The sequence below is a fragment of the Mustela nivalis genome (assembly GCF_964662115.1).
Source record: "Mustela nivalis genome assembly, chromosome: 6".
Classification (NCBI taxonomy): Eukaryota; Metazoa; Chordata; class Mammalia; order Carnivora; family Mustelidae; genus Mustela; species Mustela nivalis.
The window spans coordinates 39,584,195-39,609,911 of NC_139025.1; the positions used below are offsets into that span (position 1 = coordinate 39,584,195).

Genomic DNA, 25,717 nt, shown 5'->3' on the forward strand with positions numbered 1-25,717 from the left:
AAAGATTGAGAGATATAAAGAAAAGAAAGTGAGGAATGCATGTATTGATGTGGTAGGGCTGCTCTCTTGGACAGTGGGCCCACATGGAGAAAAAGTTTTGGAACTGAGTCACTATCGAGAAGTTCCTTGCAGAGTTACATGGAAAAAAATATTTATATCCATCTTGACGGTGACACAAAGAGATCTGAGTATAGTTCAGTGGTTTGGGTTTGGTTGACCACTTCTTGAACAAATTTGAGGATTAAACACTCACAAATGTTCCTAATATTTTCTGAACAAGGAAGTAAGATATTAGCACTTTTTTTTCCCAGTACTATATCTACCATTATAGCATGTCAGTTAACCTTAACTTTAAGCCTTATGGAAGAATCAGTACATTCTAATTTGAGAGTTTCCCCCCACATGGTAAAAATAAAATGTGAAATTTCAGTAACGGGCATGAAACATTTTGGTAGTACCCAGGAAGTTTTCAGAAACTAGAGCTTTGACATAATACAAAAGTTTTAATGTTTTGAAGGTTCCGTAAATTACGTAGTGTATAAGAGTGAAGTCTAAATTACCCACCGGGAAGAGTAACCCTATAGCACACATGTCTGGATCCATGTATGCAGATGGACAGATACACTTCATTTCTCCTGGGAAGTTGAGTTCTAAAAGCTATCACTCAGAACAGACGGTTTTATGATTACATAAAAAGAAAAGGAAAGATGACAGGGTTGCTATAAAAATGAAAGTCCTTTTGGAGTATTAACAGCCAAAAACATTGTGACTTAAATGAAGATGTGAAACAAAAATCAGCTTAAAACTACAAATTTAATAATAATAATAAAAAAAAAAACTTGTGCAGAAGGTTTGAAGCATATGGACACCCACCCAGTTTGTGAGGAGGGCAATGGGAGCCCCAGACTTTAGCTTATTAAAGATGACCTTTCCCCTCTCTAAAATTTCAAAGCTGACGTTTCAAGTGCAGAGCAGACTGTGAGCCATATGTAACATGACCTCAGCTCCACTCTGCCCGAGCACTGATGCCATCACTAATGAGAGGTGAAAGGTCCTTTTCTTGCAGCCTTTTCAGAAACCCACCAACTCTTGCCTGTGAAGTAAGACTCCTCCCTCTCTCCCTCACCATCCCCTTGCTTTCAAGAGAGCTGCATTTAATACACAGCCTCAAAACACTTTTATTACCGGTCGATTTGCTTATAGCCACAACCAAATGGCAGGATGTACAATCATATGCAGAAGAAAATATTTATTTTGACTCAGAAGGCAAAGGGATTAAGAGAACATTGTATTAACCTTGCCTTTCATCTATGTTTTAAAGGGAAATTCTCCAGAGGCGTCTATTGAAGTTCTATTTTTTTTTTTTTTAAATAAAGACTATCAAAGACTTTTAGGAGGCCAGGTGTGTGTTTATCTGAGGGGAGGAGAGAAAGGGAAGAAACTATATTGGGGGAAAAGGCAGCTTCACAAAGCTGTTTCAGGCTGCAAAGACGTCTGTGCAGAAATCTGTTACAGGCATTCCTAACCAGCCAGCTCTTTCCCTCCGCCCCCTTTTCCCCTGCTGCTTGGAAACAAAATAGCTTTTTTTCCAAGCAGGTTGTTATCATATTCATGGCATGGTCAATTTCCGTTTGCCAAGAAAATATTTAAGCTGATCAAAGAAATTAGAAAATCGGATGAATAGAAACAGACGTTCCCACAAGAGAAGCGTTTCTCAATATGAAGAGGCAGGCGGACTGCAGCCAGCCCACCCAGTTACTCCTAGGAAATTGCTCTCTTGCCAAAGGCGGAACTACAGGGCCACCTAAATTCTGCTGGAAGGGCTATGGAAGAGTCTCCGCTCCCCGAGAAATTCACATGGAGACAGGAGCTTGAGACTGTGGTGGACGTGTAAGGAGAGGTTCTATTCTGGGCATCTATGTAAAAAGCAGGAGGGCCTTTTAACTACTACATCTGTTAAAACAGCGGGACCTCTCAAGACCGAAGTTGAGGGAATTTGGGATCCTTTTGGTTTGCTTTGCCTTCTTTGTTAGGAGCACGGAAAGACAAGAACACATTATCGTTCGTAGATGACAGAGAAGCATGTACTTTTGGAATGGAGGGATAGCACTTTCTCTTGAATTCATATAAATTCAGTTTTAAGATTTGTGGGTCTGAGTGGGGAATGGTTGCTAGCAGTCGTCTTCGGGAGCCCCTGGTCTCTGAGTGTGCGCCCCGGCTAACTGGTGACAGTGAACCCAAGGGTCTTGTCTTCGTTGTTCCGGGGGAAGGCGCGGCCAGACCAGGTGAGGCCACTTGCGATGGCGCTTCGAGAGAAGACGGCTTGGCGTCCGGGTTTCCTTCTGGAGAACTCTGGAAACCGAAAAGCCGGCCCCGCGGCGGTCAGGGGATCCGGATTCGCTCCGCTCCCTGCTCGCCTCGGGGGAAACTGGGGCACCTCAGTCGTCAGTGAAGCCTGACCAACCCTAACCAACACCTCCAGTCCTCTGAGGGAAGGATGACCCTGAAGGAAGGCGACTGTGAGGAAAGCTAAAGGAACCCAGGAACGATCCCTTTCTTGCAAGTCCGGCTCGTGGCTAGTCGGTGCTGGCAGGTCCACGGCAGGCAGGCGGTTCCCCTGCGGTGGGTCGAGAGCCCGCCCTGCCGACCTAGCCCCTCCCCGCCGCGCGCCCCTCACCCGGGGGACTCAGTCGGCAGCTTCTCTTTTCTTTTTGTTTCAGTTCCTGCCGCCTTTGCCAGGAAGACAGCGCCCTCTCTCTCCTGCGGCCGCGCCCGCCGTCCGCCTGCATCCCCTCCCTGCTCCGCTGACCTCCGCGCGCCTGCTTTTTGCCCCTGCCCTCCTCAGCCCAGCCCCCTCCTTCACGACCCTGCGCCTCTCGGTCCCAATAATCGCCTCGGGGAGCAACCCAAGACAGCGGCGGGGTCCGAGGCCTGAGCTTGGCCGGGCAGGAACACCCGACCTCTGGCTGCAGCACTAGGCGGAGCTGTCCCCGGCGCATACGCGGCGCCCGAGAGCTCTCGCGTGGCCCCGGGGTAGGGTTCCTGGCACAGGCGGCAGGACCGGAGAGAGGCCTGACTCCCAGGCCTAGGCACTGCCCGCGGGCGGGCGGGGCTGTGAGCTCTCCACTGCGCGCGCGCCACGACTTGGACGCGCGCGCGCGCACCTGGCAGAACGTCTTATCCCGGTCGCCCAGATGGGCCCGCCAAAGGTGGACCTGGGCCTGCAAGCCGGGTGATGGGAAGGTGGCGAGTGAACTTGAGTGGAGGCAAGGAAACTTCTTATAGCCTTGTTCCAAGTCCTAAACGCGTCCCTCGCGGTCTGGGAGTTCTGCAAGCCTCACCCTGCGGGCTTGCAGAAGGGCACAGCCCCGGTGTTAGAAAAGTTGTTGCAAAATCCAAACCCAAGCGGGGAGGGGGGGGTGGAGGGCGAGACGCGCGGAGCGGCCTGAGTGAGTGGGCATCTTTCCAGCTCCCTCCACCCAGTATTTCTTTCCGCACAGCTCAGAGGACTAGTGCATCAGACAAATGCCACTCGGCCCATTCGGGAGCAGAGGCAGTCAAGCTTCTGTCCACAAAAATCTGGATCCTTTAGAACCCAAACAATGTATTCGTGTGGAACTGCAAAACCATTTCCTTTGGCGTGGATTCTCACCGACGCAGGTAAAGGACTGAAGTACTTTTACCCCCCACACTCCCGCAAACTTCTTGCGCCCGGGAGCCACCGGGGTAGCTCCCCTCGAGCTGACCCGGCTCCAGAGCGCAAGCTGCTCTCAGAAATGCACTAATTGAGTCGCAAACCACCGGCCGCCCTAACAAAGCGATCCATCTCGGCAGCTCAGCGCCCAATTTGTCCACAGCACTTTCTTCCGCAATTCAGAAGCATTATCTTTGTTTTAGAAGTATCGCGGCAGAAACGTGGCAATTATCCTGGGCTCGGGTTACGCTAAATGGCTTTAGGCTGAGAAATGGAAGAATACAAATGCCGAGACGGTGCTGACCATCTCGCTGCGGGGCCTGGACCAGGGCAGGGGATGCTAGCGAGATTTCGTGGGGGGGGGGGGGGGGGAGAAGAAGGTCCGGCGCAAGTTCCATCTCTTAGTGGTCTCTCCCAATGGCATCAGCCAAAAAGAAATGTCGGGCCTTTGTCCCTAGAGGTTAAAGATTCTGAGCGATGGATCCTCAGAGGTTGGGAGAGAAACCTTGGCTTTAGATCAGCAACCGGTTGAGAGCTTCAGGCACAACTGGAGTAACGAAGGCAAGAGACGTCGAGGGTCAGCGAGAAAGGTGGGTAAGACTCCTTTTCCTCTTCGGGACAAGTACACTAAAATTGGGGAGAAGGGAATTGCACTGGGAGAAAATAACTACAAGCAAAGAGAGCTGGCTCTCAAGAAATAGGGAGAGGCTTTCACTCCGAGCAAGGGTCAGGCCTGGCCTCGGAGCCCAGGCGGACGCTGCATTTTGGGAACCTGCGAGAACTGTAGAGGCCCAGAGACCACGAAGCATCTCCGTACCGGGAGAAGGGAAAAAAAGAAAAAAAGGGGAAAAAAGGCTTTTAAGAATCTTCGTTTCTGTCCGCGAGGGTGAGTTCGGGCCTGGAAAACGGGGAGAAAAGAAAAAAGAGAGTAGCAAAAGGCGTTTGGGTGCCGGCGCCGGGTGTGCAGCCGCCTTTGCTCACCCCAGCCGCCCAGCCCACAGTGGTAGCCACGCTGTGCGGGTGTCTCTCTCTCGTTCGGCTCAAACCAGCCCCCACATCTTGAAGTAATCAGCAGCCGAGAAGGGACTCGTCCCCCTGGCATCTCAGGTTAAAGGAGGAGGTCCAGGAAAATGTGGTAGAGCCATTACAAGAAACCCGAGCCGCAGTCATCAGGGACTCCAATTGCCATCGCATTAGGATTGATTAGAGACCAGCAGTACCGTAATGACCCGGAAAGAGGGGCAGCCGGGGATTATTAATATCAGAATGTGCCGGGGAGGAGGGGGCTGAGCGGAGGGAGGGAAGAGTAAAGTGGGGAGGGAGAAGTTTTAAGTTACTAGGATTTATATATAAGTGCAGGCTTACCTGAAGAAACCGGATAGTCAGTGAATCACGCAGACAATAAATCTAATTGCATCTTAAATTTCACGAAGCCTGATTTTTTGGGGGGCGGGGGAGGAGTAAAACCATCGTGAAAACCAGGCCAACATCTTAGTTTTTATAAACATGTAGTTACATAAAATTGGGAGACTCTAAGTGAAGAGATTGGGTGGGGATGTTGGATGTTCGCTTTCCTTACCTCTAAAAAAAAAAAAAAAAAAAAAAAAGCCCGGATTTGAGGAGTGCAATTTCGGGTCACTTTGGGTCTCCTCTCCAGGGCTAGGGAGTAACCGAGTGGATATTTTCTGCAGAGTCTGTAGAGGTGTAAAAACCCAGATTTTAATTGAAATAGTGATACCTAAGTAGTGGCTTTTGTTTTTTGTTTTGTTTGGGACACCAGTGATCAGGATCCCTAAGAGATGTAGAGAAGAGAGTGGTTTGTCTCCTTCCTCGGACTATGAGCCAAAACAAATCAGCCCCTGATGGTCTGGGCTGAAATGCAGCTCACTGGATAATTAACTCCATCTTTCCAGTCCACCCTAACTGTTTATTTAGTGTCACCCTGCATTACCGTCACTAGCACTTTCCTCTGAACAGGAGGAGCTGCAGGCTTTCACCTCCCCAAAGGAAATTCTTCTTAGCTTAGACAGATGCGGTATTCAGGATGTACATTAGTTGAGAACAAAGTTGATTGGAAATTCAATGGAGGATAAGGACTCTTGAGTATTCTTTGTAAACTTGCACTAAGGCGATATTAATAGAGGTGACAACAGTGTCTTAAATTCTTAAGAATGGATTCTGGTATTACTCCCCTTCATTTTCTAGAAAGGTGCTTGCCAGCTGATGTTGAGTGGCATCTTCTCAGATGCCGTGATTGGCTAATCCCCGAGCCACAGCCTTCTCCGAATGCAGCTAAAGAGGGCCCTTTTCCTCCAGGTGGCCAGCCCACCTTCTTCCGCCCTACCCACCAGCTTCCCCACGTTTTGGCGACGCCACCGCTCTGCTTAGCTGGTCTCGGGAATGAGCGCGACGCCGCTGCCCGCACTTCAGAGTTTACTTGTCCCGCACCAGCACCCTCTGTCTGTGAAACCTCAGGTCCGCCGCAGAAAGAAGCAGGCGCAGGCGCCCAGAGCCTTGCGGAAGGGAGAGGACCGGGAGCGAGAGAAATGCAGAGATCCGAAGAGGGGTGTGTGCGTGGAGGGGGGGGGGCAGGAGGGGCAGGAGGGACAGGGACAGAGAAAGAGACAGACAGGGACAGAAAGAAACGGAACAATGAGATTGAGGCTGTGAGGGAAAGAGGGAGAGAGGGTGAGAGAGATAAGAGAGAATGAACGAGAAATGAGAAACGAGGAGGTTCGCGCACAAAATAAACGAGTTTCCGCATTCAGACTGAAAAGAGAAGTCAGAGGGACACATAGAGACCAGACGTGGAAGGACACACACAGGGGAGCAAGAGCTCTCCAACCACCCATCCCAGCCCTGTCGTCCACTTTGAGTTCCCTCGTAGCGTTGTCTGTCAGTGCTGGTCTTCCTCTCCCTTCCCCGCCCCTGGGACAATGTGGAGCCTGTACTTGCAGGAGTCGCGCGGGGCTGCAGGGTTTTCAGCAGCAGCCGACTCTGTTTGTCCAGGTGTGGGCGGAGGGGGGGGGGCGGTCTCCCGGAGTCTTGGGCTGGCGCTGGATTTTCTCACCAAGGAAGCGCGAGGCTCTGCTCTCAGCTTCCCGCTTCCAGGAGAAAACTCCCTCCTTCCATACATACATAAATATATTAGGGGAACAGACAAATCTTCATTGTTCAGAAATAGCCGAGGAGGCCGGCCGGCTCCCCTTGGCCTTGCTGAACGAGGTTGGAAGGGAGGGAGGGGGAGAGGCGGGGGCCCGCGCGGATCCGGTGTCACGTTGCAGATTCCCACTAAAGATAATGAAACGTGATCTATTTTTCAGAACAGCAAGTGGATGGGAAAGAACCTTGACAACACAAAACTCATTTACTAATGGACTGGTTTTGAGTTTCTCTTCCCGGGGTCCGCAAATCTCCCTGCCTGAGTCCTGGGCCTATTCAGACCTCGCGGGGAGCACGGTCCCCCAGGAGGCAGGTGGGCGGCTGCTCCGGCGCCGCGCTGGCCGTCGGAGCCCGGGATCCCAAGGGTCGAGGGCACCCGGAGTTTCCAACCAAGCAGAGGAAAAAGATGAATGTGGTCACTGCAGCCAGGATTTGGGGAGTCTCCGCAGTGCCCTAGAGCGACGACGCTAATTTATTGAAGAAACCCCTCGCGATGCTCTTCCCTTCCAAATATTTGTAGGTAGAGTAGGATTCCCGCTGCAGTTCTCGATGGCGAAGGAATGCCAGGAAAGGTGGCCGGGAGCCCCAAAGCATCTCTCTACAAGCCAGAAGGGAAGTAAGTAGGCTCCACAAAAAGGTTTTTAAACCAAGGCCTTGTAACGACCAAGCCGAGAAACCCCACCAGCAACTAGGGCACTGGCCTTCTCCATAAACCAGTTGTGCGCACCCGGCGATTACCTGCACAGAGGAGGCACAGAAGAGCCGAAACCTGGCGTCGGGCGCCGGTCACCGGCCGCGTTACCCTCGGGAGCCGCCGGGAAGGAGTGACAGCAGCAACTATACTTGTTCGTTCCCTTTAAATCTCCGACGCATCTCTGTTTTTCGTGTGATTTGCATTGACAGCAAAGGTTTTAAGTTACTAGAACAACTCAAACCTTTCTGTGTGCGATTTAAAATGGATCATTTGGTTTATGTGGTTTGTAAATTCATGTCATTTTACCTCTTTTAGTGGCTTTCGCTGAAAGGCTCCATTTTGGGAAACCTTATATATCCGAGCCAACAATTAACATTTATAACAATTGGTTTCCCTAACCAAGGGATCGAAATAGTAGGTAGGCTCATTGGTACAAAGCGGATAGCACTTCTCCTTTCTAGTTCCGCGATCTATTGGATTAAACGCCAGGAGAAGGGCTGGCGGCCCGGGTATGGCCTCTGAGGACTAGCACCACATCTCATCAACCTGGTGCCCGCACTCGCGGCACCCACGTGGTCATCTCCCCAGTTGTCGCCAACGTCCTCGAGTCCTTGTTCCGTTTGAAGAAAGACGAAAAGTGGGCAGAGAGTTCTGGAGGAAGCAGAAAAAAGGTGGTCAGATTGGTGTCTAATTGCCATCTTTCTGCTCCTCGTCATCCCCTGTAAATTTATACCTGCCCTTATTAGTCCAAGTTACGCCTCATTTCCTCATACAAAATCGTTAATTATAAAGTACACCCCATACACAACTTGCCGTTTGTCTTTTTAAGAGATGTGGCTGTACGTACAGACCCTCCACCTCCTACACACATGTTAATTCTGCGCACTTGCTCCAGTCTTGAGGGTATGAACTCATTTTAGTATATGTGCTGCCGAAGCCAGCACGGATTAACTGATTTTTAGTGCAGAATTTAAGCCTCTGCTCTGGTCTTCACACAGCTGCCATGTCAATAAGGACTATTCCAAGCAGAGACGTTCCCTCTGGCAGTACACTGCAGCTCCTTAAGACTTCATCTGAAACATCATGAGCACTAAAATAAGACAGGGAGGGAAAATTACCAGACACATGGACTTGGGCTCAGCTGTGCCAGGCTTCCAGTTTAGAAGGTAAAGTCATTGGGCACACCATATGGTAGGGGCTCTTTTGAAATAATATGCACCAAAGAGGGAGAGAGAGAGAGAGAGAGAAGAAAGAAATAGAAAAGAAGAGAAAAAGAAGAAAGAAAAGAAATACTATGCACCCATCAAATGCATTTAAAAAAAAATAACTCTAAAGGTAATGAAATCTCGGCATCTATTTCCAAGGTCTAATTGCATAGGATTCTGCAGAATTTTAAGGATGCAAAAAAATGCATTGTGTGGAAGTTCAAGGGAGAGGCAGCGTCTCTCTACTTGGAATCTCTGGAGAAACAGCCAAGAAGGTGAAGCCCTTCATGAGTTTAAAATGCTTCAGGGTGCACTGAACTGGGCACATTATTTTGAAACCATATAAATAATACAAGGGGAAACCTATGCAGTGCTCCTTCTCCCACTTATGTCTTAATATATAAATGGTTCTGTGGAGCTGTGCTCTGGCTCATGTAATCAAAACATTTGAAGAAGACAAGCAAGTTTAAAGAGCCTACAGTTTTTTCTTCGCATTCACTAAGAGGATGCATTTAAATCAAAAGCATTTTTGAAGTGTACTTAAGATTCTGTTTTGAACTTATCTAATCAGAGATAAGTATAGTTATAAAGTCACTCTCCTTCTACCATTCTGCTCCCCTTATCTTCCCGCATTGTTCTTATCTGCTGCCAGTCTCAGCTACTGACAATAGATTATCTTTGTTTAGAGATGCTAATTGTTTTCAAAATCTTTTTAATAATTGCTTTGGAACAAGGTGTGCAAATGAGGCTTAAGATAATTACAGCTTCATTTGTTTGTACAGTTTTACTAAACATTCTCCACATATACACAAAATAACAGATGATGGGACTGAAATTGCAGGACATATCTCCTTCCCTGGCAGTAAAATAGGCCAGCATTGCAACCTACACACACACACACACACACACACACACACACACACACACACCTCTTTATTTAATCTTCCTGGAGCCTCTGTCATCCTGGCTTTGAGGGCAGTGTCCCTCTCAGAGCAGGGCAAGGATTAGGTTACAATCAGATGGCTATTGGAGCCGGACACAGTTTTATTTAATTTACACCCCTTCCAGCGCCTTTCGTAGGAGGGCCCCAAAGCATTTTTTGCTAATAGCAAGTAAAGCTTCTTGGCATTCCTTGTAGCAGAGGTGGCCTTGGAAAACGCAAACCGCCAGTGGGGAAACTGAGTCCAAAAGGCTGCCTGCTTAAACCACAGAACATTAAGATACCAAATCACAAATGAGCCCTCAGAATCTTTATTTGCTCAGCAACAATGCATAAACAGCTCTTCGCATAGTCCCTGATAGTCGCGGCCTCTTGAAAATGAGGGAAGCGCTATCCCCCGGGAATACTTGTGCCCTTTGCACGGCGGTGGGAACGAGGAAGAACGGTGGAGGAAATTAGGCTCCTAGAGCTGAAGTCAGCCGGGGAGAAGCCACTCTTCCAGAGGCTGCAGCCCGGAGCCCAGCTCTGATCTTGTATTATTTATCGCGTTCCCTAAGCTATTCATCAATCCATTATTTATTCATTCCAACATTAAGGTAATTAAATATGAGCTCACCGGGAAAGGGCAAGTCTGCAAGGGACAGGGACAGGGGTACGGAGGGAGAGAAGAGGAATTATACGGTCTGGAGTCATTGATTTGTGCAGAGATGTGCACGGCTGCCCTTAGGTGACACTGGAGAGGGGGCTCACGTTGCAGGGTCCTGACGCGCTCACCCACTCATCCCCCGCCCCTGGGCAGCCCGGCTCTCTCCTCCCCCCTCTCACCCTGCTTCCCACCTCTCAGGGTCCTTCTCCTCCCACCACTCCCTATCCCGGGCTCCACTGCCGCGCCCTCCCCGCGCAGGGCGGCGCAGCCTCGCTGCCTGGCCCAGCCGCGCGCGGGCTGGCCAGCCCCGGATAGGCGCCGCCCGCAGCCAATCAGCGCGCCGGGGACGCTGCGCGCTTTAAGGCAGCTGCGGGGAGAACAGAAACCAAGTTCCCCGGCAACGAGCAGCATCAACCCGGCGGGAGGCCGGAGCCAGAGAGGCCCAAAAGGCTGCGGAGAGAGCCGGCCGCTGAGTGTTACAGCGCGCCCCCCTCCTCCTTCTTCCTCGGCCGCCCAGCCCTAAATTTCGACCAGCTTTTTCGCCTGCGGAAATCCTAGGAAGGGGGTTAGGAGCAGCTGCGCCCCCCTCTCTGAAGCTGCCGCCCCCTGACTTTTCGGCGCTGCTCCCTGCCGCGTGCGCCCGGGCAGTGCACCTCGGCAGGCCCCAGCCATGTCGATGCTGCCGTCGTTCGGCTTCACGCAGGAGCAAGTGGCGTGCGTGTGCGAAGTTCTGCAGCAAGGCGGGAACCTGGAGCGTCTGGGTAGGTTCCTGTGGTCGCTCCCCGCCTGCGACCACCTGCACAAGAATGAAAGCGTGCTCAAGGCCAAGGCCGTGGTTGCCTTCCACCGCGGGAACTTCCGCGAGCTCTACAAGATCCTGGAGAGCCACCAGTTCTCGCCACACAACCATCCCAAGCTGCAGCAACTGTGGCTGAAGGCGCACTACGTAGAGGCCGAGAAGCTGCGCGGCCGGCCGCTGGGCGCGGTGGGCAAATATCGGGTGCGCCGAAAATTCCCGCTGCCGCGCACCATCTGGGATGGCGAGGAGACCAGCTACTGCTTCAAAGAGAAGTCCCGGGGTGTGCTGCGGGAGTGGTACGCGCACAATCCGTACCCCTCGCCTCGTGAGAAGCGGGAGCTGGCCGAGGCCACTGGGCTCACCACCACCCAGGTCAGCAACTGGTTTAAGAACCGGAGGCAAAGAGACCGGGCCGCCGAGGCCAAGGAAAGGTACGCGGCGTGCTTCCCGCTGCGCGGGCGACCCCGGGAAGCCTTCCTTTCCCCTCCGCCCCTTCTCGCCCCCGCTGGCACCCGCCACCGCGTCCTCCCGGCCGGCTGGAGCCCGTCCGCGGGGCGGCGCCCAGGCTTCCGCGGTACTGCAGCAAAGTTCATGAACTCTGCGATCGCTTGCTAGGGATGGGGAGTCATTTGATTTGAGCGCCCGCGCGTGGGTTTCTTGGGGTGTGAGTGTCATAGGAAATACTGGCGCTAGGTTTGTTTTTCATGCCTCCCTGGTTGGCTGGGGTGATGAGTGGGGGTGGGGGTGCGGAGTGAGTTTCAAGATCCACTACAAGGGAAGTGTTGATTGGTGTCTCGAGGAAAGGGGTTCGGTGGGGGCTGAGGGTAGCGAACCTCTGTCCTTTTGATCCCCAGAGGGGTGGAGCTGGTCTGAGACGTCTGCTCTGCCCCCCCTCCCGCCGCGTTCCTTTCTCGCTCTCTCCTTGTAGGCTTTTGGGCGAGAGGTCGCCGCTTCATTCCGCGCTAGTTGTGTACTAGGGAGGAGTTTTCAAAAGAAATTCACAGAAAATCGGGCTTTGGAAGAGCTGGCGCCGCCTTATCTGGTGCCCCACGCCCAGAAAGAATTGCTCCTCTTCCTGCTGCCTCGCGCGTGTCCCGGGGCCGCGGCGGGTTGGTCTGGCGGTCCGCGCCGCCGCCCGGGATGGGGAAGGGGTCTCCAGTCGCAGACTTTTCTCTGGCACGCAGAAGGCGAGCTTATTTTAACCCGTCTCCGCCTCCGCCTCCGCCCTCCTCGCGCGAACACCCGCGTCCACCTGGCCCGGCTCCATCCATTTGCTGTAGAGTTTCCGAACGAGATTCGGGGAGGCGACGGCGGCGGCGAGGGCGCTCCGGGAAGCCGAGGAGTTTTGGGGGAAACCTGAGCGCCCGGGAGGGCTGGGTTTCCTTTGTTCGCTTCCGAGTCAGGGGGCCGCAGATGTCGCCTCTGCGGTCCCCTCTGGGTGGAACAGCACGGAGCCTGGATCCTCTCAGCGGCAGTGGGCGAGAGACTGCGAGGGCAGGGCTCGGAGAGAAAGGGGGAGACTGGCAGGCGCTGGGGTCGAGGAGGACGGGCCAGCGCTCTGAAGGCGGAAGCGGCCAGCGCTTCGACATCCCCCGGTTTACCAGCACCGAGCATCCGGACCGACGCCCGGGCACGCCGCACCGGCTCGGGCTGTGCGGGCTCTCGAAGTTTCCTCTGCTGGGAAACGGTGCGCTGTTGTGGATGTCCGGCAGGGGTTTGAGAGCGGCCTGTGACGGACTCAGGACTGAGCGACTAACACGGGGTCGGGGACAATACGATTCCAGTTAGACTTTAGTTACAAAAAGGCCGTCCTATAAGCCAGGCCTGAGGGCCCACTCCCTGATGAAATTGGAGAGACTGGCTGCGCTCCCTGTGTTTACTCAGGTCACCGGGCAGCTCCGGACACCACTTCCCATGACCTGTCTTGTGCCTCTGAAACCACAGCCTCCGGGCAGGGGCAGGGGAAACTCGACGTTTAATTGTTTCCTCAGATGGGAACAGGACAATTGACTTGATTCACTCTAGACATCTGCGCGTGGGGCTCTGTTTGTCCTCTGATCATTTTCTTGATCACCAACAACCCTTTGTTGGAAGACTTTCAAACTTAATTACTTATAAATGTGGTGCTAGTGGAGAGGTATTAAAAAAAATAACTGCTTGAACAAAGTTTTGAAAATAATTTTTGTTTTTCAAGTAAGTCCTACTGATCTGGCTTTCTAAAATATGGAAGAGGAAAGGACCTGGCTCCCCACTTGCTCTGTCTGTAGTTCTCCATTTCTCCTCTGCCTCCTCACTTCCCCCAGGACCCTTGGGATGGGTGGGAGGGCACAGCTCCTCCATTTGGGTATATGACTGATTGCACAATGGCCCTTTCCTCCTTCCAGCTCCCCTCTCTCCACTCAAACTTTTTGTAACCTACTTTTTTTTTTTTTTTTAACCATATGGTGTTGTCCTCTATTTCTTAGGGAGAACACCGAAAACAATAACTCCTCCTCCAACAAGCAGAATCAACTCTCTCCTCTGGAAGGGGGCAAGCCGCTCATGTCCAGCTCAGAAGAAGAATTCTCACCTCCCCAAAGTCCAGACCAGAACTCGGTACTTCTGCTGCAGGGCAATATGGGCCACGCCAGGAGCTCAAACTATTCTCTCCCTGGCTTAACGGCCTCGCAGCCCAGCCACAGCCTGCAAGCCCACCAGCATCAGCTCCAGGACTCCCTGCTGGGCCCCCTCACCTCCAGTCTGGTGGACTTGGGGTCTTAAGTGGGGAGGGATTGGGCCTGGAAGCAGTGACTAGGGACACCTGTAAATAGAAATCAGGAACATTTTTGCAGCTTGTTTCTGGGGTTCTCTGCGCATAAAGGAATGGTGGACTTTCACAAATATCTTTTTAAAACTCAAAACCAACAACAATCTCAAGCTTAGTCGCCTTCTTCTCTCCGACTCTTGCGTTTCCCATCTCAGTGCAGAGATCAGGAAAACAAAAACCAAAAACCAAAAACCAAAAAAACCCAAACAAACAAAAGCACCCAGTCACCCAGTCTCGGTTCTGGGCAATCCATGTGCCAGCTTCAGTAGCTTTTCTTTCTTTTTTTCAGTGAATGGGAATTACAAATCAACTGGATTTTAAATATTTCCTTTTAATTTATTTATGGAAAAGTCTTTTTGGAAAGAGGAAAAGGAAATGAAGAAAGAGAGAAGTCAAAATAGTGAAAATAAGACCCTCCAGCCGGGAGGAACTGGTTGCATTCTTAAAGTGAAGAGAAAAAATATGATTTTACAACTTTTTGATGGGGAAAAATTAAGTTTACATTTTTCATTATTTAGTGTTAAACACTTTTATGTAGATTAAAATGAAAGAACAGTATTAGGGGGAAAAAAAAAAACAAGTGCCTAAATGTCTTAATGCTCTCTGTGTAAGGCAGTTAGAAATAGCAGTGACCATTAGTAATACAACTATTTTTGTCAAATTTAGTGGGGGTTTTTGGTTGTTGTTTGTTTTCTTGGTTTTTTTTTAATGACAAACTTTAGAAATGTACCAATGTGAAAAAAAAAAAAAAACAACACTTTCCTGAATGCCATAACTTCTCATGCCCTTGAAGCTTTCATATCTGTAGCCTACTCCTGTTAAGGGTTTCCCTTGTTCCTAGTTTCTAGCCTGCAAAAATATATGACAAATCTGGCAACCTGGTATTTGTTACTAAAACAGCATGTGTTTTCAGGTTTCTTTTCTATTGTACCTAAATCAGTCTAAATTAAAACTTAGTAGAACACCAGGAGTACGATTCTGTTTCTGAAAGGTGAGTTGTGCATTGCTGTCATTGCCCTCCCCCCTTTTTTAAAGCTTTCTTACTTAATGGTTGTTGTGAATTGCAGGGTACTTTGAAGGCCACCACCTGAACCAGGAATGGTGACTGAATTGATTATGTGACAGAAAAAGAGTGAAGCTAGCTTTGGGGTATTTATTATTTTATGTTTATTATTTAGATATGCAGTTTTGTTTACCACTAGCTCTTCTCCACCGCGTTCATATGTGAACTCAACCCTTTTGTATTAACGAATTTATAACAAGACTGTGAAAGTAAAATAATTTATCTGCTTGGGAAGAAAAGGGGGGCACTTGAACAAGGATAACAACATTGTGAATTAATCTGTATAAATAGAAAGCAGAGCAGACCAGTAGGACAGGAGCTCTTTGCACTGCTGCCGGATAGTGTCCAGAAAAATCCCAGTAATCATGTAGGCTCCATATTATTTTTGCCTGGGGCAAAAATGATGTATCTTTGTATTTAGCTTTTAAATTTAGTGAAACAAATGGCATTATTTATTAAAATTCTACTCAGGATAACAGGATTGGCTTGCTTGTGCTTTGTAAAAGTATTGCTCCCCAGAGAGAGTCTATTTATTTTCTGACATGACAGTTTCATAATTTTGACTTTCCCCCATCTGTATCACTATTAATGTATTCATTTCTTTCTTACTCTTTCCTATCTTTTCTGTCCTGATCTAGGAGAGTGAGGTGTCTGTATGGGGTGGGGAGCGGAATTTAGGCCTATCTTATTATGAGGTTTTTAAAAATGTCAAATAGCTTTGACTGAGTTCAAAGGAGAAAGGATCACTGTACTTAACTGTAGTCACTTTTACTTATAAAGTCATTTTTCCCCCTCAGTGATGGACAGATGTGCACACAGCCGCTGGGAGACCATCATTTGGATTGGGAGCTCAGGGTCCCAATCTCCCTTGTTAGTGTTTTGGATCATTAAGTTGGTGTTTATTTAAGTCACTAGGGTGTTTATTCTCCATGTCTTGGGCCACGGAGAAATGCCACCCTCTGCAGGAGGGGCTCTCACAGGGGATCTCCACACATTCTTCACATTCACTCCCCAAAACAAACACCCTGCACAAAGATAGCTTTCAATGACCCTGACAGGCTTCAAAGGACACCGCGGAAATCTCCCTGGAAAATAAGGAAGGGCCAATTACTTTAATTTCTTACATGCCCTCTCTTCCTACTCCGATGACTACCCCCCACTCTTCCAGCTCTGCTTGGTATAATTTTAGACTCGTGGAAGATCTGTCTCCCTGGGCACCGGGGCCCACTTCCTGCTCCCTTGGTTGGTGAAGCTTGGAAAGAAATGTCTGCAGATCTGGTGAGGAGCAGAGTGGGCCAGTTCTGTAAAAACCCCTGTGATTACTGCTTGTAAACTCGTTAAAAGGACAATTTTCTGTCGCAGTCATAAACTCTTTGTAAAATCCCTGGCACTCTATTCAGAGTGCGCATATTCCAGATGTGTTTAATAAGAAATTGCACAATATGCCTTCCTCCGCCATCACCGGCTCAGTCTGGCTAAACTAGGGACAAGCAGGAAGAGGCGAGAAAGCTGGATACTGCTGTGAGTTTTCTTGGCAATCATTTTAGAGAGATCATTGGGGGGAACTAACCACATTTTTTTTCCTTGAGGAAATCTTCGAGGACCAGCTGTTAAGGGACCTCCAATTTATCTTCTCCGCCTTGCAGTTTAACTGAATCAAAAGCCACTTTTCGTTTCTCCTCTGCAGTTTTCTTAATGATAGCCAAAAGTAATGAACAACGGCTTATAAATAGTGTTTTTAGGACGAAACCTTACAGCCTTTTGCCAAGTAAAATGAAAAAAAAAAAAAAAAACAAAACTAGGACGATTTTTTCCCCCGACGTTTTAAATCTGAACACACAAATTGTTCGGGTCCCAGCTGCCTGCTCGTCTTGACTTCTTGGCTGAGAACGAAGCTTCCTAAATATTCGGAGACAAAGAGACTTAGCTGGCAGTTAGCGCTCAAAGCCCTACGAGCTGTCGGCAAGGAGATTGGCGCCGCCGGGATAGGGCGCTGCGGGTCTTGAACCAGTTCTCCAGGCAAGGACAGCTTGGTGGTGACTCCGAGCTGAAGTGGAAAGAAAATTCCAGGAAGAGGCATTGGCATTGACGTTTATGGGCGAAGTCTATTGCTGTGCGGTGACCCTCGTTAACGCCTCTCTCCCCCGCACCTTGAGGGCCAGTCGGGCACCTGGCACTGAACCCACGCAGAGTCGCCCTTCCTCTGCTCCGCCGCCGCGACTCGGGCAGCGGCTGCGGCTGAAGGGGGCTTCACTCCTACCGCCTCCCCTGCCCGGAGGCCTTTGGTCAAGTCTGCAGGCAGAACTCCAGGTCCTGGGAATCCAAAGACTTCCACGTCGCGCGACTCGGGCTGCACAAACCTGGGGGAGCTCCTCCCGCCGCCCGCAGACTCCAGTGGCAGTTCTTGCCGCTCTGCCCTGCCGAGGCGCGGCGAGTCTGGGCGCCGCTGCTCTCTCCTGCCAGCCCTGGCCGGGCCTCTTCTCCACCAGTTCGCAGAGATCGCGCGCGGGTTCCCCATCACAGCTCAGCTCCAGGCGCGGAGCCTGGCGGCCCGGCCCGCGGAGACCTTGAGAACAGAGGCTGCGAGACTGTCCTCGAAGGACCAGACGAGGAGGCGGGAGCCGGAGCTTCGCGGGACAATAACCTGACATCACCTTGTGTCCCCAGAGCCACCTCCCCGGCCGAAGCCCGGGTCTCGCGCTTTGAGTGGTGGAGCGGAGCTAAATTCTGGGCGAGGCACGTAGGTGACCTCGGACGCACGACTGCCGGGTTGGAGCGGCCCGGGCGCGGCGAGGTGAACAGGTCCTGGCCCCTCGCTGAGCCCCGCGGGGCCAGAGGTGTGAAGGCCCTCGGGTTCTCGGACAACGCGCTTTGGGTCCAGGACAGCTGCCTGGGGCCTCGGAGCCCAGTCGGAAGGCGGCCCAGGCTCCGCCGCCTGGTCCCTACTGCCCTTCTTGCTTCAAATACGTCCCATCTCCTTTGCTTCCTGAGGCCTTGGCCTCGGCTTTCGGATCTGTGCTTTTCACCGGCGCCTTTGGCGGAGGAGTGCGGGCCAGAGAAGGCGTCTCTTCCCCCGCTTGTCGCTAGAACGTCGACGGTCGAGGAGAGCGGCCCTGGTTCCTAGAGTCTCGGGCCTGCGGGGCCGGCACTCCCCTTCTTCGGCCGGGCCTGGTCGGACGTTTTCCCCTTGGCCGGTGGCCCTGGGCCTGGCAGCAGCCTCTTCCCCACGCGCGGGCCTGGCAGCAGCCTCTTCCCCACGCGCGGCCCGGGGCCCCATCAGGGAAGGCACCAGCCGGGGCCTGCGCTGCGCTTCGGACCCGGCTGTCGCCGCGCGCATTCTGCCCTTCTCTGGTGGGGTAGGTGGCGTTGACAGGGACAGCGGGGTCAGGGTTAAGGTGAGGAGAGTCGCTGGTGGCCCGCGTGCTCTCTCTGAGCTGTTTCTCCCTTTTCTGAGCTTTCCCCAGGAGAAGAACTAAAAAAAAAAAACTCTCTCCAACCCCCTCCTCCAGCCGCCGAAAGCCAGCGGAACGGGTGGGTACCTGTGCCCATTTCGCCCCCAAAAGGCAATTCGCACCGAGGCTACCCGCGGGCTCAGTCCCTTAGCCAGCAGGTATGCTCTGCGGTCTTAGCTGGGAACTTCGGAGCCCCTCAAGAACATAGTGACCCCTCCCCCAGTCTGACGGACTACAGTAGCTCCACCTGGAAGATTCTCCCGAGAGATGAATGAGCCAGCCAGGAACAAGGAGAGTCAAACTCTTGGGCGAATTGTTGGCTTACTGTCCGCCCAGAAAAAGCGCTGCCCTGGGAAGGCCGCGTTTTCTCTAGCGTTTTAAGCCAAGTATACACACACAATTTTGTTCCAGCTGATGAAATTGGAAACCTGTTCTCCCACTGAGGATGACAATCAGTGTTTTAGACGCTGTGGTCCTTTCAGACAGCGAAAAACAACACTACAGTAGCGTTTAAAAACAAAGAGAAAGAGACTGCTTGAGGCGCGTGGACGCCGGACTCTCCAGTTTGAGTTTCAGCTTCTTTCCTTTTAACTTGTTAATAATGGACAGCTGAGACCCCGTTCTCAGTAGGTAGAGCACAACTAACCAGAATTTGCCCCCCTCTTTGTTACCTGGGAGTCTTTTTTTCCCCACCGTCCTTCTCCTTTTGGGGAAGTGCTCATTTATTGTTTTCCTTTGCCATAACGTTAAAATAGGCTTAAAATCACATTTTTTTTTTCCTGGATCCAACAGGAAAATTAAAAGAAAAACAAAGCCAAAAAACTGAAAATCAAACATCAAAAAATCTTTTCTGGAGAAAAACTTTAACTTCAGATTTAACACAGGCTTAAACTTACCTGAAGTGGCTACCCAATTGTAATTAAAATAGTCCTATGTGATACTGGTTGCTCTCTTTGCTTCACTGCTTTTAGTAGTTGTCATTAAAAGAACAGGTAAGTAGAAAGATTCTGGCCCTTTACTTACTCTAGTAAGGAGGCACAGAAATGCACACTAGCTCCCTCCATCTGGTCCTCTGTTCTTCCAATACTAACTTAGAGATAAGTCTTCTATAGGACTGATAGAGGCTGACCCAAATAGAAACACTCATGAATTAACACAAGTCAAATTTACTTTAATTTGCTATATAATTTATTTTAATTTAGGATTTAAACTTGATTATGGCTTTTAAAATATCATGGTTTGTAACAGTTACAAGGGTTTTGGGGGGAAGCAGTGGTTCAGGACCTGAGCTGCTATGGATGTGGGATCTTAAAGGAAAGAAGAGCCCTAGACTACAAAGTTTTACTAAACATAGGGCATTAAACTGCTTTAGGATTCTTAAAGAGCACTGAAACCTTCTTTAACATTTTGTAGAGCTGGCCAGTCAGCATCCCTGATACAAAATCTGCAGGTTCTTGTCAGCAAGCCGGCAAAACCAACTTTGTAGGTGTTCTTTACTTTATATTAAGTGTTTTTTTGTTTTACTTTTTGTTTTTTTTTTTTTTTTTTACAAACTCAACTACTCTCTTTTGTTCCCCTGACCCAGGCACGACTTTAGCTGCTTTGCAACACTTCGATTCTAATTTGAGTTGCCACTTATCCAAATAATCTAAATACCAGGAAAAGGCAAAAGGCAATGGGACTGTGGAAAAAAAAAAAAAAAAAAAAAAAAAAAAAAAAAACCAAACCAAAACCAAATAGCTGTGACATCTTTAGTTAGCCCTCACACAGATATTATATTTAAACTAGTAGCATCAGTGTGTAGTAATGCTCCCTTAACTTTTGGAACTTGTGTATGTTATGCAGGGGTAGTGATGGGGAATGATGTGGTTGGTGGAGGTGAGCAAAAACTTACAGCGCTTGTGCAGAAAATGCCCATTTTTGAGGGGAGGTGGCATAGTCTGCAAAGTTGCTTTTGGAAGTTGCCTTGGAAAAGGCAACTTTACCTCTAAATCAAGGGGATAGTTATATGGAAGAAGCATTAGCTCGTATTTATTTAGAATGCCATGAATGTGAAAGTAGGTAACAAGTTAAAAAAAATTAAGCCAGATAGAAAGTCAATGTGCCTTAGTATCTATGAAGTGAAAAGAACATTTAAACAATTGAAGCCTTGTCTGTCTGCAGATATGTGTGGTGAATATTTTCTATGCATTGCTGATGCTATATAAACATAACATGCTTCCTCCTAAAGTCAAGTTCTTCATTTTAATTGAAGAATAATATTGCTCAGGGCTCTACCTCTGAGTACAAATAGCTAATCTAAGAAAATCAGTTCTGGGAATCTGGAACCAATGGCTGATTTCAAAATAAACATACAAAATCTTCATAAAGAAAGCCAGAAGGATTATTTTTACATACAATATATCTCGAGATTTCTCACACAAAAAAATCTCTTATGAAAAAACTAAAAGCCTGAATGACAATGTGGTCCCCTTACCATACTTCTGTTTTAAAAAATCAGTCTGTTTAAAGACTCCAAAACTGTCTTTGTTAACTTTTCCAATATTAATGTATCTTAGAAGCAAATTTGTATGGATTTCCCTTTTCCTTCTAATTAATTTTTTTTCCAGGAAGGGAAAGAGTTATAGGACAAAGAGAAGTAGGATGAATAGAAAATAAAGATATAATTTAAAATTTGTATTATAATACAAATATTGTATTATAATATTTAGCAATTAAACAGTATCCACACACACAGCAAAGAACACTAGTATGCTAACTTTCTGTTTTTGAGCAACTAAAATTTAATTTTAAAAAATTACTTTTGAACTAAGTTAGGAATAAAATAAATGGGGAAAATTTTGAGATAATTTGGATTTTCTAATACAGAGCCCAACAAGGATGCTCAACAAGGTTGACTTAGGGAAGAGTCTGGGAGAGGGAAAACACCCATTTACAGACATTTCATAGAAACCTATAAGATAAAGGTTTTCTTTTAACTAGTTAAACCCAACTACACTGACATCAGGAAGAGAGGAGGAATCTACCTAAGTTCAGAGACCACACCTGTGGCTTCTTTCAGTAGGTAGAACCAGGTGACCGGAATATGCCCCATTCTCTCCTGTTTCCTTCATGCTCCAAGTCCCACTAAGATGGGAACCCCACAAACGAAGAAATTGCCAAGTTGAGCCAGATGTAAAGATGTTCCCTCCAATTTTCATTCGGGTCATTTGATGTGAATGTGTGTTGGGTTTTCTGAAAATTTATTTTTAGTTCCCTTGGGGGACAAGAAAGAGTTAATTTGTTTTCTGACAGGTTTCACACTGTGGGCAGGTCTGCCAAAAGGAGAGGAAACAGAGAACAGCCCTGTGATTAATTCTACCTGTTTTTCCCATGAGCGATCACCTGCTCCAGGGGTCATGAATAGCAGGTAGCACTCCCTCTCCAGGGCTCTGAGAGCTTCGTTTGTTTGGTGACAGCTGAGTGACAAGGCCTGAAACCCGAGCCCATCGCCTGGCCTGATGGGGGGATAAAAACCCTGGATGTTCCCTCAAACATTTCAGGAAATGAAAGTTGTAACGCGATCCCTCCTGCGCCCACATCTCCCCCAGCAAACACAAAAGCTCAAAGGAGCCTTCTCGGATTGAATTCGGCCTAGAGTTGATGGAGGGAAAGCGGAGCCCGGCGCGGGCTTGGGGGAGGAGAGAGGAGAAGGTTGGGGCTGCGGCGGGCAGGCTTTCAGAGCTGGGGAAGGAGAGGTGAGCGGGGAGAGAGCTGGCCGCAGGAGGTCCGGGGGCCGCCCGGGGCCCACTTCCACGCCGCGTCCCAAGCGCCCTGCGCCTCCAGAGCGCCTGGGCCGCCGCCGCCGCCACGGTCACGTCTGTCGTTAGGGTCAACTCTGAGTAAGGAGGGAAACCCGCGGCCTCAGACCCAGCACAGTCCCCTGCCTGGTAGCGCGGCCTCTCCATCCGGGCCTAGAGCCTCGGGCTGGCGACTGCGCAGGCCCGGGCCCAAGGTTTGGACGCAGGCTTGGCTGGGCGGAGGCTTTGGCACCCCGCGCCAGCTCTTAGGCCGAGGTGTCCTTTCCGACCCCACCCGAGGCCCGCGCAGGGTGAGCTGCGGGGATCCTGAGGCCGAGCGGCGACAAGGCGCGGGCCTCACTCAGCGCCCTCGCGCTCGGCCGCCCCCGTCAGTCAGCAGCATCCATCTGCTTCCTGGCCTCACCCGCACTGACCGTGCGAGCTCCCCGGCCGCGGTTGGGACATGGGGTGGAGAGGGTGGGGGTACTGAGAGAAAACGTTGCTGAGAAGCTGACGCTCAGAATCCCACGCGGCCCGCCAAACTTGGGTCGTACTCTCCTGTCAATCACCGCGCCCTGGCCCGGCGCACCCTCGGGTTTGGTAGAAGAAGTAAACCCGAGGCCCCGAAGGACGCTCCCTAACCTGGACAGCTGCGACTGCTTGTTTTCTTACATTACAGAAATTTTCTTTTCCCATCTCTCTCTCCAGCCTTCATGGAGTCTAGGCAGGTGGTTTTTTGTTTTTGTTTTTGTTTTTAAAGTAGAAAGACATTACAGAGAGAACTGAAATAGGAATCAGAGTAATGCACTGTCACAGATCCATTACCGAGACACGCTTGCAAACTGTGTGACTTTGCACCAGTTACCTAACTGCTCTGATCCTCAACCGGAAAATACGAACTATGATAACTTACCCTGAAGGGGTACTGGGAAGCTTAAATGAGCGGAAGTATTAAATGTGAAGTGCTTGGCACAATAGTCATTTAATGAATAGTAGCTATAATTATAACATGCTTGAAGCCTCCTTAGACTTGCACAAAGCCGCCTGGGAGAATTCCCATGATGCTAGCGTTTCCAGTGAGGGAAGATTATGGTCCCTTCCTTCTCTTGTCTGAAACACTGAAAGAGGCACAAGGTACTGTAATGGAGACCTAAGGTCTGATTAGCTTTTGGGAGTAGTCAAAGCTGAAATTTATTTCTTGAAGCTCTGAGTCTAGAATTTTCTATTTTGACTCAAGTAATTTAATTCTGGAATGATATTTATATCTACAATGCTTGAATTTTGTCATCTGAACACTTATGTAGATGCCATCATATACGGTAGAATTCCATTGACGAAAAGTAAAACCCACTTAAATGTGCCTGAAAATGACAAATTACTTAGAGGGGAATAAAGCATTCAGCTGAGTAGAGAACTTAAGACCCCACCTAAATGTGTCAACATAAGTGTAGAATAAGAAAGTACTTTGAAGATTTAATGCTTTAGTGATGTTAACACAGTGCTGGATATAATAGCACCTGATAAATATTTTTTGAGTAAATGAATGGGCTGCTGAAATGACAGAGTCTTTAGATAGAACACAATTCCCAGAGTTGGAATTGTGCAGGACCCTCTTGGGTACATTTCTTCTCTTGTGACACTCTCTAATAATCACCAGGGATAAATAGCTCATTTTGACATATTGCACATCCTTCTCTGATTTCAAGGACTTTCTCATTCAGGTATTATTGAAAGCAAAGTGCATAGCTGAAATTTGTATGGGCAAATGAGAGAGAGAGAGAGAGGGAGGGAGAACTTTTTTCTGGTATTATGTTGAGATTTACTTTTACTGATAGGTAGAATAACCCCAGCAAAAATAACAATAGAGCTCAAAGAGTAGGTGATGCATACATGTGGTAGATGTCTTTAGGGATGGGTATATACCGCATTCCCTTCACAATGATTTCATTGTCATTATTGGAAGAAGCATTTTGTATTCAATTCTTTAACACTAACTTTTCCTCCAGCATTTTCATTTTTTCAAGTATCCTAGCCAACTCAAGACTGTACATATTTAAGTTTTAGTTTAGAGAAGTTGATAGATTTGTAGTCAATTACTATACACACTCAAGAAGAGTTCAACTTTTTTTGTTTGTTTAGTAATAAACCCTATGTTACATTCATAATTTCCTTGGGGTAGAATAAGAGAGAGAAGGGGTGCCTGGGTGGCTCAGTGGGTTAAAGCCTCTGCCTTCAGCTCAGGTCATGATCCCAGGGTCCTGGGATCAAGCCCCACATTAGGCTCTCTGCTTTGCAGGGAGCCTGCTTCCTCCTCTCTCTCTCTCTCTCTCTCTCTCTCTGCCTGCCTCTCTGCCTACTTGTGACCTCTGTCTGTCAATAAATAAATAAAATCTTAAAAAAAAAAAAAGAAGAAGAAGAAGAGAGAGAAGGTGAGTGTTTAGGAATTTACCAGAAAGGTCTGTTATATACATGTACTCTATCTTATGTCTGCAGAATTGCACTTGTCCACAAAAGTGCTTATTTTTGGGAAACACATGTCGTAACATTACTTTTATTTGCAAAGTAAAGATTTGGATGTAAGCAGTACACAGAAACGAATAGAAAAAGTGGGAGTTCAAGCCCATTACTTTTAAGAATGTGCCCCATGATCAGAGAAACATTTGGTAGGAACTATGACTATATAGGTGCTAGATCATTTGCATATTATGAAATGATTTGCATAGTGCCAGGGCCAGGAGTTCTCAGAATTATGCTTTCTGTCACTGCTTTTAACATGACTGAAAGAAAGAAATATGTAGGGTTTTTTTTTCTTTCCAAGTTTTTTCAGCATCTACATGTTTGGAAACGAAAATATGTCCCTGTATTCCCTCAAAAAATGAAGAGAAATAAGTATGAGCATTTTATGCCGAGGAATAAGTTGATTTAAATTAGATTATACTTCGCAGAGGGTGCTTCAAGGAGGTTTGGGTAGATTCCAAACTTTAGCATATCATTCAAGAAATGAAAGGCCTCAGGGCATTCCAAAAGGCATGTCCGCTCTAAATCAGCTTTAGTTCATTTCAAATAAAAAAATATATGAGTGAACTTGAAGGCTGGATAAAGAGTGGAGTCTTATTTCTGCTTTACAGATGTATCATCGTGGAATAAAATAAGTGTGGAAATCCAGACCCCTTGATTTTAGAATTTCTCTAAAGGATTGATATATATGTGCTGAGGCAGTACTTCCTGTTCAACCACTTAACCATCACGAAGCTGAAAGACTTATTTGTCAATATGCTCAGAAGTATAAAAACTTTCTTTCCACTGGAAATTAGTTATAACTAAAATGAATTAGCCCGCATGGAGTACTCAGAAGATAACATGCTGGATGTTTTCAACTATATTTCATGATGCATGACATTTTATGATTTTAATTATAGGTCAATTTCAAATACTTGACCCGTCCTTTAACTCCTGAAAGCATTATTTTCCTTTTGA

At 48.6% G+C, this 25,717-nt stretch overlaps 4 protein-coding genes across 13 annotated transcripts in view; 2 read left to right on the forward strand and 2 right to left on the reverse strand.

Annotated features, from left to right (window-relative positions):
* Window positions 1-1,232: 1,232 nt before the first annotated feature.
* Window positions 1,233-3,062, reverse strand: LOC309866910 (uncharacterized protein). Its single transcript, XM_082735006.1, has 2 exons — window positions 2,678-3,062; window positions 1,233-2,352 (listed from the first exon to the last, which is right to left on the reverse strand). Exons 1-2 carry the CDS (start codon window positions 2,997-2,999, stop codon window positions 2,219-2,221), a joined length of 456 nt encoding a protein of 151 aa, XP_082591132.1. The 5' UTR covers window positions 3,000-3,062; the 3' UTR covers window positions 1,233-2,218.
* Window positions 3,063-3,070: 8 nt separating this feature from the next.
* LOC309866912 (uncharacterized protein) lies at window positions 3,071-7,828 on the forward strand. Of its 5 annotated transcripts, none has more exons than XR_014312866.1 (5): window positions 3,071-3,266; window positions 3,501-3,660; window positions 4,186-4,284; window positions 5,900-6,260; window positions 7,018-7,828. XR_014312866.1 is itself a non-coding variant. In XM_082735010.1 (5 exons), exons 2-5 carry the CDS (start codon window positions 3,526-3,528, stop codon window positions 7,044-7,046), a joined length of 387 nt encoding a protein of 128 aa, XP_082591136.1. In that variant the 5' UTR covers window positions 3,071-3,266; window positions 3,501-3,525; the 3' UTR covers window positions 7,047-7,828. The 5 variants fall into 5 exon arrangements, 1 of the variants encoding a protein (XP_082591136.1); XM_082735010.1 differs by having other exon boundaries at window positions 4,153-4,284; window positions 6,170-6,260; XR_014312867.1 differs by lacking the exon at window positions 5,900-6,260.
* Window positions 7,829-8,133: 305 nt separating this feature from the next.
* LOC309866913 (uncharacterized protein) overlaps window positions 8,134-25,717 on the reverse strand; it is a 133,237-nt gene continuing 115,653 nt past the window's right edge. For 5 of the 6 annotated variants that reach the window (XR_014312870.1, XR_014312871.1, XR_014312872.1 and 2 more), the window contains exon 8: window positions 8,135-8,201. The gene's annotated coding sequence lies outside the window, so the exon portion shown is untranslated. Of the gene's footprint in view, window positions 8,202-25,717 lie in introns of all 6 variants that reach the window. The other variant, XM_082735011.1, reaches the window with a different exon arrangement.
* SIX1 (SIX homeobox 1) lies at window positions 10,679-15,487 on the forward strand. Its single transcript, XM_082735004.1, has 2 exons — window positions 10,679-11,571; window positions 13,606-15,487. The coding sequence occupies exons 1-2, from the start codon at window positions 11,012-11,014 to the stop codon at window positions 13,898-13,900; spliced, it is 855 nt and encodes a 284-aa protein (XP_082591130.1). The 5' UTR covers window positions 10,679-11,011; the 3' UTR covers window positions 13,901-15,487.